We start from the raw sequence: 17054 nt of genomic DNA, 5'->3' as shown, positions 1-17054 counted from the left end.
ATTTAATTGTGCAACTATAGAAAATGTGTAAAGTGAGCTAACAGAGAGGAATAAAGACCTGGAAGGAATATGTATTGTCGTATTCTGCCTGTGAAAGCAGTGTTTTCAAGTTTCAGACACCGCACGTGCAATTCAGTGTGTATGTGAATGATGTGGAGTTATTCACGCTTGTTTTTATCTTTAACCAGGAGATTATTTCGGCATCCTCATGGATCAGAAGGTGACCAGTTTCCCTTTTAATGTGATGGAGAACCCCATGTACTGGGGCAGCACCGCTAACTACCTGGGCTTGGCCTTAATGTGAGTCCATTCATAATCATATTCATTCCTAGTGAAAATATTTCTATTTGCTTTTTTTTTTTTACTGTTGGTATCGTATTGTATGTTATTATCGTATATCAGCATAAATTAAGTGAAAATTCGAATTGATACACAATTTCAGAATGTCTTCTCCAGGATGGTTTGAGAATGATCACATGATCGATGTCATATATGTACATAGAAATATTAAATATTACTTTACGTCAGCATGAAATGGAAATTTTGACGATTGCTTCTCAAATCTTCGTGAGGTCTAAATGGGATTTACAAAATGCTTATCCATTAAAGATTGGTAAGTACACAGTTTATTAGAAACCAGCTTGCTCCTCAGAATCACAACCTGCAAGTAAGATTAATTATTGATGTATATATTTTTTAGGTGTTCAAAATACGTCGTTTTGTGTTTTATATTGTGTAGGTTCCGCGTTATTACTGTCTAACTGAAATACTTCTGCTAATCAGCTGTGGGCCAATATTACCTAAAACTGTCTATTAATGCAGATTGTCTGTCGTTCTCACTACTTTGAGTAAAGATAAAGGATGGAGTAAGATTAAAGGAGAACTCCGGTCAATTTTAACATTGAGCTCATTTTTTTGTACATTTGGAGTGCTGTCAATACAGAGAACAACGACAAAAATCGGTGTTGCCTACACCGAGTTATTCTATTTTTAAAATTTGCACCCTGTTGACTTCAATGGGGCAAGTACTAAACCTGCTTTTAGCCTCTTAACATTGTTTTCGGTTGAAGTCCAAAGTAGTCGATTGCCGAGTTCACGCGCATAGGTTTAGTTACCTATGATCACGCGCGTGAACTCGGCAATCGATTACTTTGGACTTCAACTGAAAACAGGATGTAAACACAGGTATTTGCGCTGGCTTAAATAACATCATTTTTATACATATATTTCACATCTACTGCAGTCAGATTCACCCGTGTTCACCCTGAAGGAATCACTCACATTAGCTGTGCACATGTAATGACACATCAAGGATGTTAAGAGGCTAAAAGCAGGTTTAGTACTTGCCCCATTGAAGTCAACAGGGTGCAAATTTTAAAAATAGAATAACTCGGTGTAGGCAACACCGATTTTTGTCGTTGTTCTCTGTATTGACAGCACTCCAAATGTACAAAAAAATGAGCTCAATGTTAAAATTGACCGGAGTTCTCCTTTAATGTTACATCAGTGCTCGGCTAACGTAAGCGCCTGTTATTGATACAGTTAATGATACAGTTCCCAAATGTGCACTGCAGTAAACACATGGGTTTGTTGATGGACTTTGTAAAAACTTCCCTCTGAGAAATTATCAAGTCTGGATCGGTTTGGATCGAATAACTATTTCTTCCAATATTTTATCTTCGGACTCGCGCTCGGATTGATGTGTTAATCAACGTCATCGTCTTTAAAGTGTACAATCGCTGAGCTTTAGGAAGCCTCTGGAGCCGAAGTTCAATTATGGTAATGGGTGTTTCGTTTCCGACATGGCTCTGTGACTGGGCCGTCTGACCAATCAGAGCAGAGCAGCTCTTTGAGAGACCGAATCTTTAGATGAGTCGTTTTAGACTCTTTGAGAAATAAGGTTATGTGCAGTGAATATTATGAGAAAAGTTATGATTTTTTTTTTTACCTTTGACGCATATAAACCTGTTGTAGGAGACTCCAAAACAAAATTAGGAAGCTTTAAAACAGCCTAATAGGGGCACTTTAATTAAAATGTCATACCTGGATCTTAGTGAAAAAACAGGCTTCTCCAGTATTTAGTCCTCATAAACTCCGCCCCCTCAAGCTCACGCTCATCTGCATATGCTTTAAGTGCCACGCCCACATCTCACCATCCAATCAACAAAATTCCTACCCTAAAAAAATACACTTTTTTCGATAATTCGGATGTACGTCACTATATCTATCTATCTATATATCTATATATATATCTATATATAAATATATAAATATATATATATGTGTGTGTGTGTGTGTGTGTGTGTGTGTGTGTGTGTGTGTGTGTGTGTGTGTGTGTGTGTGTGTGTGTGTGTGTGTGTGTGTGTGTGTGTGTGTAAATAAAAAAATCTGCAGGTACTTCCGTTCCACGGAGACTTCAAATATTCTGCAAAGATGCATTAAATCGCTCAAGAGTGACAGTAAAGATATCTAGTATGTTATTTATGTTACAATTAATGTTGCAAGATTTATATTTCAAATAAATGCTATTCTTTCTATTTATCAAAAAATCCTGAATAAAATGTATTACGGTTTCTACAAAAATATGAAGCAGCACAACTGTTTTCAACAACAGGATCATGTGACTCTGAACACTGGAGTAATGATACTGAAAATTCAGCATTGATCACTGAAATAAATCAAATTTAAAATACATTAGCTCCAAACTTTTGACCGGTACTGTTATGTACACATCAACACAAACCCCACGAAGTCCCAGCAGTCGTTTTAGTCCGAGTTCAACACTAAACAAGAGTCTGCTAATCATCTTGTATTCGATCATGGCGAGACATTGGAGCCGTGCTGCTCTCCACGTGTGTTTCTGCACTTCTAAACTTTGAGCTTGTTAATAAAGCACACTCCGCTCCCAACATCCCCAGAACAGCATCTCTATCCCTCCACGATCCCATCACAACTGTTTGAGCAAAGCAGATGTTATTTGCACTAATGGATTTCTCAGGAGCGTCTACTGCTATTTCTGGCTATCTCTCGCCTGAATAACACAGACGCCTGTGAACGCAGTGATGAAGGTTTTATAAAACTCACTATTGCCAATAATAAAGCTGAAAGAGCCTCCCGCTGAGAAAGCAATGTGTGCAATTTGAAAACGACTTAAAATGATGCAAGAATCAGGTTTATTTTATACAAAACTTACGCATTTGGATGTACGTCATTGCTAGCACCATGTCAGCTTTTATTGGACATTTTACAGCAGCGCCGGCAGTCGGAGTTCTGAAACATTTATTGTGTCTTTGCCATTATAAAAGCCATGATCTTGTGCCAAAATAACAAAATTACAGGTGCTTTTGTAGCATTGTTTCTGTTTACGTCTAGTATTGCATCTGGGTCGTTCAGAATTTAATTTTAGAATGCTGTTTAAATTCAGTTTGGAAATGGAAGTAAAGATAATTAAAATTCAACTAAATCCATAACTGTCATTTATAGATTAAAAATTGTTGAAAATATTTTAAAGTTGAATGGTTTGATAGATGGCTTGATAGACAGACATAGATAGATAGACAGACAGATAGATGGATGACGGACGGATGGATGGATGGATAGGTAGATAGATAGATAGATAAATGACGGATGGATGGATGGATGGATGGATGGATGGATGACAGACAGACAGACAGACAGACAGACAGATAGATAGATAGATAGATAGATAGATAGATAGATAGATAGATAGATAGATAGATTGATTGATTGATTGATTGATTGATAGATTGATAGATTGATAGATTGATAGATTGATAGATTGATTGATTGATTGATTGATTGATTGATTGATTGATTGATAGATTGATAGATTGATAGATTGATAGATTGATTGATTGATTGATAGATTGATAGATTGATAGATAGATAGATAGATAGATAGATAGATAGATAGATTGATTGATTGATTGATTGATTGATTGATAGATTGATAGATTGATAGATTGATTGATTGATTGATTGATTGATAGATAGATAGATAGATAGATAGATAGATTGATTGATTGATTGATTGATTGATTGATTGATTGATAGATTGATAGATTGATAGATTGATAGATTGATTGATTGATGTTTGACAGCACTAAGAAAGCTGCTGCTGCTCGACGCCTGAACATTTACTGCATTTATTTATTTGGTTACGGAGACTTTAAAAAACTTGTGTGGTCACCATGACAACAGTAACCAGGCTTGTTTGGTTGCTAGGCAACCGGCGATGGAGCAAATGCTCTCCTAAACTGTAAACCTCTTAACTGTTATACGTTGTTGGCCACTCAGTCTGTGTTTGTGTCTCGGTTGAAATCGATGGAGTCCAGCGCGGCCCGTCCGTGTGTTTGTGCGTCACACACCCCAGGGATGAAAGAGCAGCTTAAACACGCGTGGAGAGAGAGAGAGAGATCTGGACACGTGTTGCCCCTCTGACCCTCACACACTTGTGCCAGCGTCTCTCTGGACGTTTATACACACTACGTCATGTCATGAATCATCACATCACCAGCATGGCAGCGTGTGTGTGGAGTCGGGATGTAAAGGTTAATTGGTCAGATTGTAAATTTGTCTATTTGCAAATGCATGTAATGTTTGCATGCTCAGTGACCAATACTGTAATCGTTTTGAATGCTTATTAACAGTATGCATGATATGAAATATGGTCACGTGTAAACTATATCATTGCACATCACTGTATAAAGTTGATATTGATATTTAAAGTTGATATCATATATTATCGCTCAGCTCTTTTAGTAGCATATGAAGTTTATCCGCCTATGTAAAGCGTTATAGCAAATCTCAACTGATTGATTGCTTGTATCATCACAACATATAAAATATATATTTTCGCCCAGCTCTAATTATGTTTAACAGTTTTGTGGAGTGATTTACTAAGCATATAAGCTGCAGCACTATCGTGTTTTTTATGTAATCGCTGTAAGGATATACCGTCTAAGATTAAAGTGAAATAAGCATTTGCACTTTCAGTGTGGTTACCATGTTTTCTGCATAACTCTAATGATGCATTCATTATTTCCAAGGGTAATGTTTTCATTAGCTGTGCTTAATGTGCGCGGTTGATTTCAGATGCACGCTCGTATCTTTCTTTATCGTCTCAAAAGCTTTTCTCCTGTCGATAAGAGTATAAGGATTATATCAATGTTCATGATTTAACTATGATACTTGCACAGCTGGTTGCTGGGGTTATTATCTCTATCAGATTGCAACGTAAATCTATTGTTAATGAGAACACACAGTGCGCGTGTCGGCAAGCCATTCAGCAAGGTAGCCCAGGCACACATAGTCCACGTCTACATTAATCCGGACACGTTTGAAAATGGCGTTTTCGTTTAAAAACGCGCTCCGTCCACACTAGCGTTTTCCAAAAGATTCTCACCCATACTGAAACATTGAAAAACACTAAATTTACCTTACTGCACATGTGCAAACCCTCACAAAAAATAAATAATAAAGTTATCACGCAATTCTTCTGGCTATTTAGCAAAATATCTCACTGAATCGCCCAGGCCGATCTCACTCACCATTATACGTTTGGTCTAAAACTGCTCTCATGTTTCACCGCAGGACAGCGAATGCGAGTGAATTCTGTCATCTTTGCAGGACTGTGATATGAAGAGTAACATATTTTAGCAACAGTGTGAAAGTGAACCGCACATAACAGGCACAACACTGGTATACACATGATCATCTATTGGAATTTAAATTAATTAAATACTAATTAAATTAATAAAAACGCCGTCTCAGGGTGGACGGAAGGCCAAAACGGAGAGAAAAAGATGCAGTTTCAAACAGAAATATATTAGTCTTTTTCATTTCTTTCTCTTTTTTTGTCTTTTTCTTTTTCCCGTGTGTCATGTGATCCTTGATTATTCACCTGTGATTACAAAGGCTTTTAAACGTTTAATTGTGTGACGAGGAGCCTGCATACCTGAAACGTAACCCTTGTGTGAGTCCACTATTACATTTTTTGCATATTTTGGAGCTTTGGTGTGCCGACTTTTTCTGTTTTTTTATTTTTTATTTCTCTTGTCGTGCACCCAACCCTGAGCATATTTTTGCCGGTGATGTGCGCGCTGTGGTCTTGGTTTTTTACATTAGTGATCACTGATGGAAAGAGTCCCCATTTAGGTCACCATTATTGTGTTCAGTGTTTGCTTTGGTTGGGCTGTTGATTTTTATGATTTTATGATTTATTTTTTGTGATCAGGTGTTTGACATAATCATCATGTTGTGAGCTGAATCACTGATCTCATTCAGAGCCTAGATGTACATTGTTGATTACAGCAGCTCTGTCATTCTAAAGCATTTTAAATATTATCAGAGGGATCTTTTAAAGTTCAATCAAAAAACATGTGTTAGTTAACTAACCATGCACTATTGTAAATCTGTTTTGAGCTCATAACAGCATTGTGCAAGGAACCACATGAAAATGTGTCTTTATAAATAATCTGTGTCAAAAGGAATAAAAGTCGTTGGTGTTTTACTGCCACTAGTGTTTATTTCAGCTGAAACTTCAGTGAATTGTATATAGGAAAGTTTTGCACTAATGCAAGTAGAGGCGTTGTTAAAATGCCTCCTCTACTAGTACTTTTCAGTGACCAAAAAGCTAATAAGGTTTCTTCCATTAATCGACGTCAACACATGCGCACACTCACTGTTAATGTTTCCAAGCTCTCTTTCTCAGGAACCACGCATTAGCTTCGCCAACACATGCTTTGCTCACTGCTTTATCTTCTCCTCTTTTCCATTGAATCTTTATTCATTCACTGGAAGATTCACTAATGTTCCTTTTCCCACAATACAAAGGCAGACAGCCATTCCACATAAATCAACCACTTTCAAACAAGCTGTTTTTTTTTTTTATGTGAATAACATTGTGTGTTTAGTTTAATTAATAAATAGTATTTATTGTAAACAATAACAATAATATACACTACTGTTTAGGTTTGGGGTCAGTAAGATTTTTTAAATGTTTTAAAAAAAAAATCTTTCATGCTCAGAAAGTCTGCATTTATTTGCTTAAAGGAGTGGTTGATTAAGATTTGACTTTTCTGACTTTAGTTAGTGTGTAATGTTGCTGTTTGAGCATAAACAACATCTGCAAAGTTACAACGCTCAAAGTTCAGAGCAAAGGGAGATATTTGCTTTTACAGAAATCGCTTTTTAAGGACTACAACAAACGGCTGGTAGAGACTACACCACATTCCTCCCGGGTTAGTGACATCACCAACCCTAGAATTTACATAAACCCCGCCCCCTGAACACGATTTATAGATTATCAAGACAGAAAAAGGACACAAGCCCCGCCCCCTGTGCCGGGAGCAGCAGCTCATTTGCATTTAAAGGAACAGACACAAAACGGTGTATTTTTCTTCACCCTCAAAAAGTGACAACTTTAACATGCTATATAAAACTATCTGTGGGGTATTTTGAGCTAAAACTTCACACACACTCTGGGGACATATTTTATATCTTGTGAAAAGGGCATTATACCACCCCTTTAAAAATACAGTAAAAATTGTGAAATATTATTACAATTTACAATAACTATTTTCTATGTGAATATATATTAAAGTGTAATTTATTCCTGTGATCAAAGCTGAATGTTCAGCATCATTACTCCAGTCTTCAGTGTCACATGACCCTTCAGAAATCACTCTAATATGATGATTTGATGATCAAGAAATATTTTTGATTATTATCCATTATCCATTTTATTTTTCAAGATTCTTTGATGAATAGAAAGTTCAGAAGAACAGCATTTATTTGACACTTTTATTAATCAAATCTGCAATAAATTGATCAAGTGACAGCAAAACATAATAAATGTCTTTACTGTCTCTTTTCATCCATTTATTGCAAATTTTATTAATAAAACGTGTTGATTTCTTTAAAAAAAAAACTTACCAAACCAAACTTAAAGATTGTAGTGTAACTACATCAGAAACGTCACATGAATGAATAATTAATCAAAGCCACAAATGATTTATTATATATAATAAAAGAGTCACTGAGTCACAGAGCTCAGACTGAAATAAATTTGGTTTAGAAAGAATTTTCTCCCAGAAATTGCTAGTAAATTTCACAAACAATAAAAGTCACACATTGAATTAAACACGAAATGCTGAAATAGAAAAACTAAAAATAGTATTTCTTTGTGAAACATCCTTCAGTATTATGCTTTATTTACATCTTCCAAAAAAAAAAAAAAGCATCTCTCCACAGTCTCTTGACTCTCAGTGGATAAATCCCGTTTACACCAATCCAATATAAACCACATTTGTGTCGATTTTAAAATCAGATTTCTTTCGCAGTGCAGCTGCTTTATTTCATCATCCCGGTCCGGACACACACGTGACGTCATACGGCGTAGTGGTTAAGAATAGCTTCATGGCTGTACAGAAGAAGAGCACAAATCTCCCTGCTTTCCCGTCAGCTCTTCCCGAAATCCCAGTTTAGCTCTGTGCTAAAAGCCTACAGTGAATCTGACACCAGATATCATTTTTTAGGTATTTTGACACTATAGTTCATTTCTGTAAGTGAGGAGAGCAGAATAAAGTAAACTGTGACATATTATACCCAAAAACTCTTCATACACTGTAAAATTTATACATATTTGGGACCAAATATTATTCCGACACTTTGAGCTGATCATGTTCTGCTGAAGTGTGTTTTCTTTAATTGCTAATGCTCTTTTTACACACAGACTGAACACAATGAAGCTTTGCTTGGTGATTGGTTGAGCTAAACTGGTATTATCTAATATATATTATACTCTATTATCTGTATATATAATATAATATAATATAATATAATATAATATAATATAATGTATTAATTTTATATGTAAAAAAGTTACACTTATGTTGTTCAGTATGTTTGTTTATATTTTTTTATTGTTTTAAATGTAAATGTTGATTAATTTAGAAGTAATTATGGTTTGTACCATGAAATCCCCTGTAAATACAAAATATTAAAGTGAAAAAATCTCTCTCTCTCTCTCTCTCTCTCTATATATATATATATACTTATGGAGTTATCTTAAATGGAAATTGTAAATAAGTAAATTATTATGCAGTATATACTACATTAGTATATATATATATATATATATATATATATATATATATATATATACTAATGTAGTATCATAAAATCTCAAAATACAGACTATTAAAGTGAAAATATTATTGAAAACAAATGTAGTATATTCATTTTATATATATATATTTATAAAAATATTTTCAGTCTTTCTATTTTTATTATTTTAAATAAAAATTATAAATATTATTTAGTATGATGAAATACTAAATATTACAGTGACAATATTATAGGGAAAAATATAGTATATTCATTTCATAAAAAAAAAAATTGTAGTTAAATTTACCAGCTGACAGATATTCAACATAATTCATGTGTGAGACAGTCTAACAGAAGGACGGACAAAACCAGTCAAATATCAGCTGAGTTCTGCTCATATTTTATTACCATTTTCTAAACTACAGTGAATAAACTGATAATGTGAGAAATGTTGAAGGCGTCTGAATAAACTTTGGTTTGACTGTAGTTGCAAAGTTACTTATAGTCAACAGAATGACATCAAAATGAAGTGTTAGCAGATATTAAGACAGAAATACTCTAATAATTCTGAATTATGCAACAGAAAGGCTGTGGATTACAGGTAATAATGTTGATAATATTGTTCAGTTTCTTGCACAGACCGATTGTTTCACTTCATAAGACCTCAATGATTCGTCAGGAGACACGAGTATTCATTCAGTTTTGCCTGTTTATGTTTCTTTTACTCAAGACTCAAGAGTTCTTGTCATATTTTATTACCATTTCTCTTTAGTGAATAAACTGTGATAATGTGAGAAATGTTGAAGGCGTCTGAATAAATGTGAATGTCGTGAAGCCATGCCAGAGAAGGACCGAAACACACGCATCACATGATCACCTGCATGCAGTCACACTAATGTGGACGATCAGTCCTGATGATAAACCGATGTGAGTCGTCGTCAGCAGTTTCTCTGTGTGTTATAGAGCGTGAACACTCTGTGCTGGTTTTATTTTCTGTGCTATATGTCCAGCTTATCTGAAGATCGTGTTCTCGTGTGTGTGCGTCTGGATTCACACGCATTAGTGAAAAGAAATGTCAGATGAGTGTGTTTCTTACCGCCCACGCTTAGTGAGGCACAATCACACACACTCTTATATCCTAATGCTTTGCAATAATTCTGTTGGGGGAAATACTTTATTCACTGTTTGCGTTATTAAACATTGCTAGTTGAATTCAGGAAATGTATGGATCATTAATATTTCATTCCTGGCCATCAAAATCTTAATTATCACAATATTATTTCAGATAATATTTGGCTGTTGTTATTATTATTCATTTGCAGTTTTTTTAGCATGCTTTCAATATATTAATTTAACATTTTTGCTTGAATTTTACAGTTGCATTTGTATCTCTAATGTTAACAAAGATTAATAAATACTGTAACAAATGTATTTTGCATGTAGTAATGCATTAACTAATGAGACCATACTGTTAAATGTTATACATTATTTGAAATTATTTGATATTATTTTAGATAATATTTGACTATTATATCAAATAATATTATGCAATGATATTACTTCGGGTTTTTTTTCTTCAAAACGTTATAAACATTTTTTTTTTACAAACCTGCCAATGCCGGTTGAATTTAGAAAATGGATGAATAATCTATATTTCTGATTGGCCATCAGATCTTAATTTTCATAATTTTTATTGTGAATTTTTATAGTATTATTTGGCTATTTTGAAGTAATAATTTTCAGGGTTTTAGCATGCATTCATTATATTAATTTGTTTTAAAGTTTTACCTTGAACTTATCATCTTTCTCCACGTTTCCTCTGATTCGCCTGACGTTTTGAGCGCAGAGAGTGTGTTATGCCAGCTGGCCTCTCGTAACTGTGTGAATTTAAGCTTCTATTCAGAGGAATATTTCTTTGTTAAAGCACAAGAGGTTGCAAGACCTTTTTTTCAGTAAAGTAATTGAAATTGCATCTGTTTGTCAGTAGATGTGTATCAGTAGCTGTGACGCAGTGAGAATGGTTTTGCTTTGTGATTTCAGTGAAGCGTGAGCGATGCGATCTGTGTCCACAGAGCATCCTCAACAGCTGTCAATCACAGCGTCCAGCACACACTCACATTCATCTCTTGCATGCTCATTTTGCTCAGATTAATTATGCCTTTAGCGACAGACCCGGGGATATTTAACCCTCTGCTACTGTTAAGTCAAGTTTACGTTTTTATTATTATTATTTTTATTTTATTTTATTAGAATAACATGTTTTTCTCTAATATTATTTTAAATGTAAATGGTGAATACTTTAGAAATCAATATTGTTCAGTATCATGAAATCCCCTCAAAATTTTGAAGATTTTGTATATTGTAAATATAATATAATATAATGTAATATAATATAATGTAGTATATTCTTTTTATATATAAAAAAGTTACACTTATGTTGTTCAGTTTGTTTGTTTATATTTTGTATTGTTTTAAATGTAAATGTTGATTAATTTAGTAAATATGGTTTGTAACATGAAATCCCCTGTAAATACAAAATATTAAAGTGAAAATATTTTCTCTCTCTCTCTCTCTCTCTCTCTCTCTCTCTCTCTCTGTCTCTGTATATATATGTATATATATATATATATATATATATATATATATATATATATATATATATATATATATATATACACTCACCTAAAGGATTATTAGGAACACCTGTTCAATTTCTCATTAATGCAATTATCTAATCAACCAATCACATGGCAGTTGCTTCAATGCATTTAGGGGTGTGGTCCTGGTCAAGACAATCTCCTGAACTCCAAACTGAATGTCAGAATGGGAAAGAAAGGTGATTTAAGCAATTTTGAGCGTGGCATGGTTAGGCTTGTTGCGATAGTCGGTGTTACCGGTGATACACGGTGTTTAACCCACCTACCGGTCATAGCACTTGACCACCGGCACCGTCCCCATCGTGTTGAAGTTTTAGCCTATAGTAATAAAGCACTTAATTCAGTTAGTGACTACGTGCCTTCGTAATTTAGCGTAAGCGGAACGAGCGCCGCAGTAAAGCAGCAGGTGTCCGATTTCATTTATCATTGAGGAGAGTGAGGCGAGCTAACTGGCAAAGGATGGCGGAAGATCTGGTTTCAAAGAGAAATGCAAACGTGAGTTTAATTTTTATATTTAGTTTTTTTTTTGCACTTAAGTGTCCAGTGATTATTCGGGTAGGCTACCTTATTTAACGAAGTTTTTGATGTTCGTTCGTTTCATATTCGATGGTTGTGCGCTGTTTTTTTTTATTTTTTTTGCTGAAAAAGGCAGGCACTTTATTTAACGAATGGTGATTTTTTTCATATAATTTCTTGTTTGATACTTGCACGATGTGTGCAGTGGTTCGTTTTGTTAATAAATGCACTTTAAAGGTGTTTCATAAGTGCTTTTGTTTAGTTTTTACATGGTGTGTTAAGTTATTATTCATTTTGCAATAAAGATGTGTGTAATACAAGCGAGTGTCTTATTGTTTTGTGTATTTTTATTAAGAATAAAATAAATTAACCCATGATTAATTCAAACAAATGCTACTGAATTGCCGCTAATTAAAGTGAAAGTAAATTGAGACGTGTGCACGTCCGCATTTTCGGCCACCCGAAATCCCCGACACGCAACCCCGGTGACACCGGGATTACCGGTTTTTTTACATGTCGATTAACCGGTGGAAAAAATCCGTCACCGCAACATCCCTAGGCATGGTTGTTGGTGCCAGACGGGCCGGTCTGAGTATTTCACAATCTGCTCAGTTACTGGGATTTTCACACACAACCATTTCTAGGGTTTACAAAGAATGGTGTGAAAAGGGAAAAACATCCAGTATGCGGCAGTCCTGTGGGCGAAAATGCCTTGTTGATGCTAGAGGTCAGAGGAGAATGGGCCGACTGATTCAAGATGATAGAAGAGCAACTTTGACTGAAATAACCACTCGTTACAACCGAGGTATGCAGCAAAGCATTTGTGAAGCCACAACACGCACAACCTTGAGGCGGATGGGCTACAACAGCAGAAGACTCCACCGGGTACCACTCATCTCCACTACAAATAGAAAAAAGAGGCTACAATTTGCACAAGCTCACCAAAATTGGACAGTTGAAGACTGGAAAAATGTTGCCTGGTCTGATGAGTCTCGATTTCTGTTGAGACATTCAGATGGTAGAGTCAGAATTTGGCGTAAACAGAATGAGAACATGGATCCATCATGCCTTGTTACCACTGTGCAGGCTGGTGGTGGTGGTGTAATGGTGTGGGGGATGTTTTCTTGGCACACTTTAGGCCCCTTAGTGCCAATTGGGCATCGTTTAAATGCCACGGCCTACCTGAGCATTGTTTCTGACCATGTCCATCCCTTTATGACCACCATGTACCCATCCTCTGATGGCTACTTCAGCAGGATAATGCACCATGTCACAAAGCTCGAATCATTTCAAATTGGTTTCTTGAACATGACAATGAGTTCACTGTACTAAAATGGCCCCCACAGTCACCAGATCTCAACCCAATAGAGCATCTTTGGGATGTGGTGGAACGGGACCTTCGTGCCCTGGATGTGCATCCCACAAATCTCCATCAACTGCAAGATGCTATCCTATCAATATGGGCCAACATTTCTAAAGAATGCTTTAAGCACCTTGTTGAATCAATGCCACGTAGAATTAAGGCAGTTCTGAAGGCGAAAGGGGGTCAAACACAGTATTAGTATGGTGTTCCTAATAATCCTTTAGGTGAGTATATACATACATACACACACACACACACACACACACACACACACACACACACACACACACTGTTATGGTCTTATCTTAAATTGTAAAAGTATTTAAATTATATTAATAAATTATTATGCAGTTTATATAAATGATATATATATATATATATATATATATATATATATATATATATATATATATATATATGTATTATAAACTACACTAAATTTATATATATATATATATATATATATACTTACTAATTTAGTATTATAAAATCCCCTCAAAATACAGAATATTAAAGTTAAAATATTATTGAAAAAAAATATTGTATATTTATTTGATACTCCTAAAAATATTTTCAGTCAGTTTTTATATTTTTATTATTTTAAAAGAAAATTATTAATATTGTTTAGTATGATGAAATCCCTTCAAAATACTAAATATTACAGTGACAATATTATAGGAAAAAATATAGTATATTAATTTCATAAAAATAAAAAAAAGTTCCCCTTATGGTGTTCAGTCTGTTTTGACCAGCTAACAGTAAAAGTGTGACTCAGTGTAACATATTCAAATCCAATCCACAGATTATGTCCCAAAATCAGATGGGAAAAGTCTGCAGATTGTGTCTGTTTGCCTCCATATGCAACATAAACGGAGCATCGATGGAGGTGCGCACATGCTATCCGTCATCAGATTAACCTACTTCTGTCCTCGAGTGAAGCAGAAGGGCCGAGTGTTAGATAACGGAGTGCGTATATATGAGGACGGCGAGCAGGAGGCCATTTAAAGCAAATTTGGTAGTTATTGTAGCATCCGGAGCTCAAGAAGTGGGTCAGTTTGCACAGGAATTATAAAAAATTATGTTTGAATCTTGATAAGGAGCATTTCATGAGCTTTAGTGTCACAGCTCTAGTCCTAAGGGAAAAGTTGTCAGCTGTTATTAGTCACTCAGTCTCATGTTGTTTAAGGTTGGTTTGATCACTCAGATTGCATAAATGTAAGATTTATGTAATTGAATTGCATATGTTGTATGTTGTGCACAGTGAACAAGGACCTTTTAATGCTTGACCCTCATCACTGTAAACCCTAACACTCAAAATAATTATTTGGTTTGAGTAGGACGAACTTAAGTTAAACTAATTAGTTCAGTCAAATTAACTTTTATGAGGATTTAGTACTTTCTTTTTCTTTCAAGTTCACAGAACTGATATATTTTAAGTAAACTGAACTGTTTCATTGTTTTGTGAAATATTTCTTTTAATTTAGACGAACTTAAGTTCAACTGAAACTGGGCTGGGATTTCTATTTCCCAGCATGCTTTGCCCATGGCACTCGGAAGGGAGAGTAAATGCTGAAATTAAGTGTAATATAATGTTTGTTTGTTTTTTGTGCAAGATTAATAAGCATCTATTGAACTAGTTTGTTATAACCAGGTAAGTTTATAATAACAAAAAATTTCACATTGAGGTTACATGATATTTTTAAGTTAATGGATTAATGTACTCAAACATTTCACGTTAATGTACGAGTACAAAATAAAAATCCGCAAGTTCTGCTTGCTTAAACTTTGAATATTTGAAACTATTATACTATTAAATATTTTGAGGCAACTGTATTGAGTTTTGCCAACTTATTCAGGTTTACAGTGTTAGGGATGCATGATATCTCGTCCACCATATCGGTATCGATCGATATTATGTTCATTTTTAATGTTATCGTTATCGGTTTGATAAGAAAATATGTCATATATATTAAAGCTGATAAATAATGTATTATGTCCTTCAGCTGAGACTCTTCAGATGCCACTGTTCAACATGACGGGTTTGAATTGCTTGAAATATGATTGAATCACTTCAAAAAGGAAAAACGTGCTGCGCAAGTCTGTCATATCGGCCTCATGAAACAGGGTTCGTACAATTAAGGTGCTTAAAGTACTTGAATTTGACTTTTTGAAATTGAAAGTGTTTGAGTTATTTAAATACAATACATATAAATAAAACATTTTCGAAAACAAAAAACACAAATACAACCTTTTCACGCAAAATGAACACTGCAGCCCGTCTGATAAACCCCCATCAGACCTTTTCTCCACATGAAGTATGCCAACATTATAATATAAAATATGATTTAATGAACAATAATAGCCACTTTAAACTTTGTATTTAATATATATTATTAAATATACGTTGTAAGTTATATTTTGGATACCATATATCTGTCATTTGAGTTTAAAAAAATCCTTAAAAAACACTAAAGATATTGTTTGATAAGTGCAATCTCTAATTATAGTCCTTGAAAACCAAAAAAAGTAGCGCTTGAAAAGTCCTTGAAAGTCCTGGAATTTCTTTTTACAGTATCAGTACGAACCCTGATATTAAAATTAATGAGAACATTATAATTGTGTGTTTGGGACATGGATTTTAATGGTGAGACTTTTGTTTTTGTAATCAGGCTCTCAAAAATTATATTAAAATTTGAATTTAGATTTATCAGCCAATATATCGGTTATCAGCTTTCAAATATAAAGAATTATCGGTTATCAGTGTCAGCCAAAATGTTCATATCGGTGCATTCCTATGCAAAAGTATCATAAAAATATAAAAATAAAGCAGTCTATATGACACATGCTCTTCTGTATATTCTTCTGAAGTCTGACGATGACTTTGTGTGATGAACAGACTGATAGACAATGTGCAATTGGTTAAAAAAAATGGATAGACAAATCTAAATTCAAATTTTTATATAATTTTTGAGAGCCTGATTACAAAAACAAAAGTCTCACCATTAAAATCCACGACCCAAACACACAATTATAATGTTCTCATTTTAATTTTAATATCAGGGTTCGTACAGACACTGTAAAAAGAAGTTCCAGGACTTTTCAAGCGCTACTTTTTTGGTTTTCAAGGAGTACAATCACAGATCTCACTTATCAAACAATATCTAAAGGATTTTTTAAAACTCAAATTACAGATATATGGTATCCAAAATACAACTTACAACGTATTTAATAATTTTCATATCGGTGCATTCCTATGCAAAAGTATCATGAAAACATCAAAATAAAGCAGTCTATATGACACATGCTCTTCTGTATAATCTTCTGAAGTCTGACGATGACTGTGTGTGATGAACAGACTGACAGACAGTGTGCAGTCGGCTAAAAAAATC

At 34.4% G+C, this 17054-nt stretch overlaps 1 protein-coding gene across 4 annotated transcripts in view; it reads left to right on the top strand.

Annotated features, from left to right (window-relative positions):
- pemt (phosphatidylethanolamine N-methyltransferase) overlaps positions 1-17054 on the top strand; it is a 77316-nt gene that overhangs the window by 49428 nt on the left and 10834 nt on the right. For all 4 annotated transcript variants that reach the window (XM_081392056.1, XM_081392055.1, XM_081392054.1 and 1 more), the window contains exon 6: positions 189-300. In XM_081392056.1, coding sequence (XP_081248182.1) covers positions 189-300 — 112 coding nt within the window. The remainder of the gene's footprint in view (positions 1-188; positions 301-17054) is intronic.

This window comes from Scardinius erythrophthalmus, assembly GCF_964197995.2.
Source record: "Scardinius erythrophthalmus genome assembly, chromosome: 18".
In the NCBI taxonomy this organism is placed as follows: Eukaryota; Metazoa; Chordata; class Actinopteri; order Cypriniformes; family Leuciscidae; genus Scardinius; species Scardinius erythrophthalmus.
The sequence above is the reverse complement of the archived record's forward strand: the minus strand, read 5'-3'. Positions and strand labels throughout refer to the sequence as shown.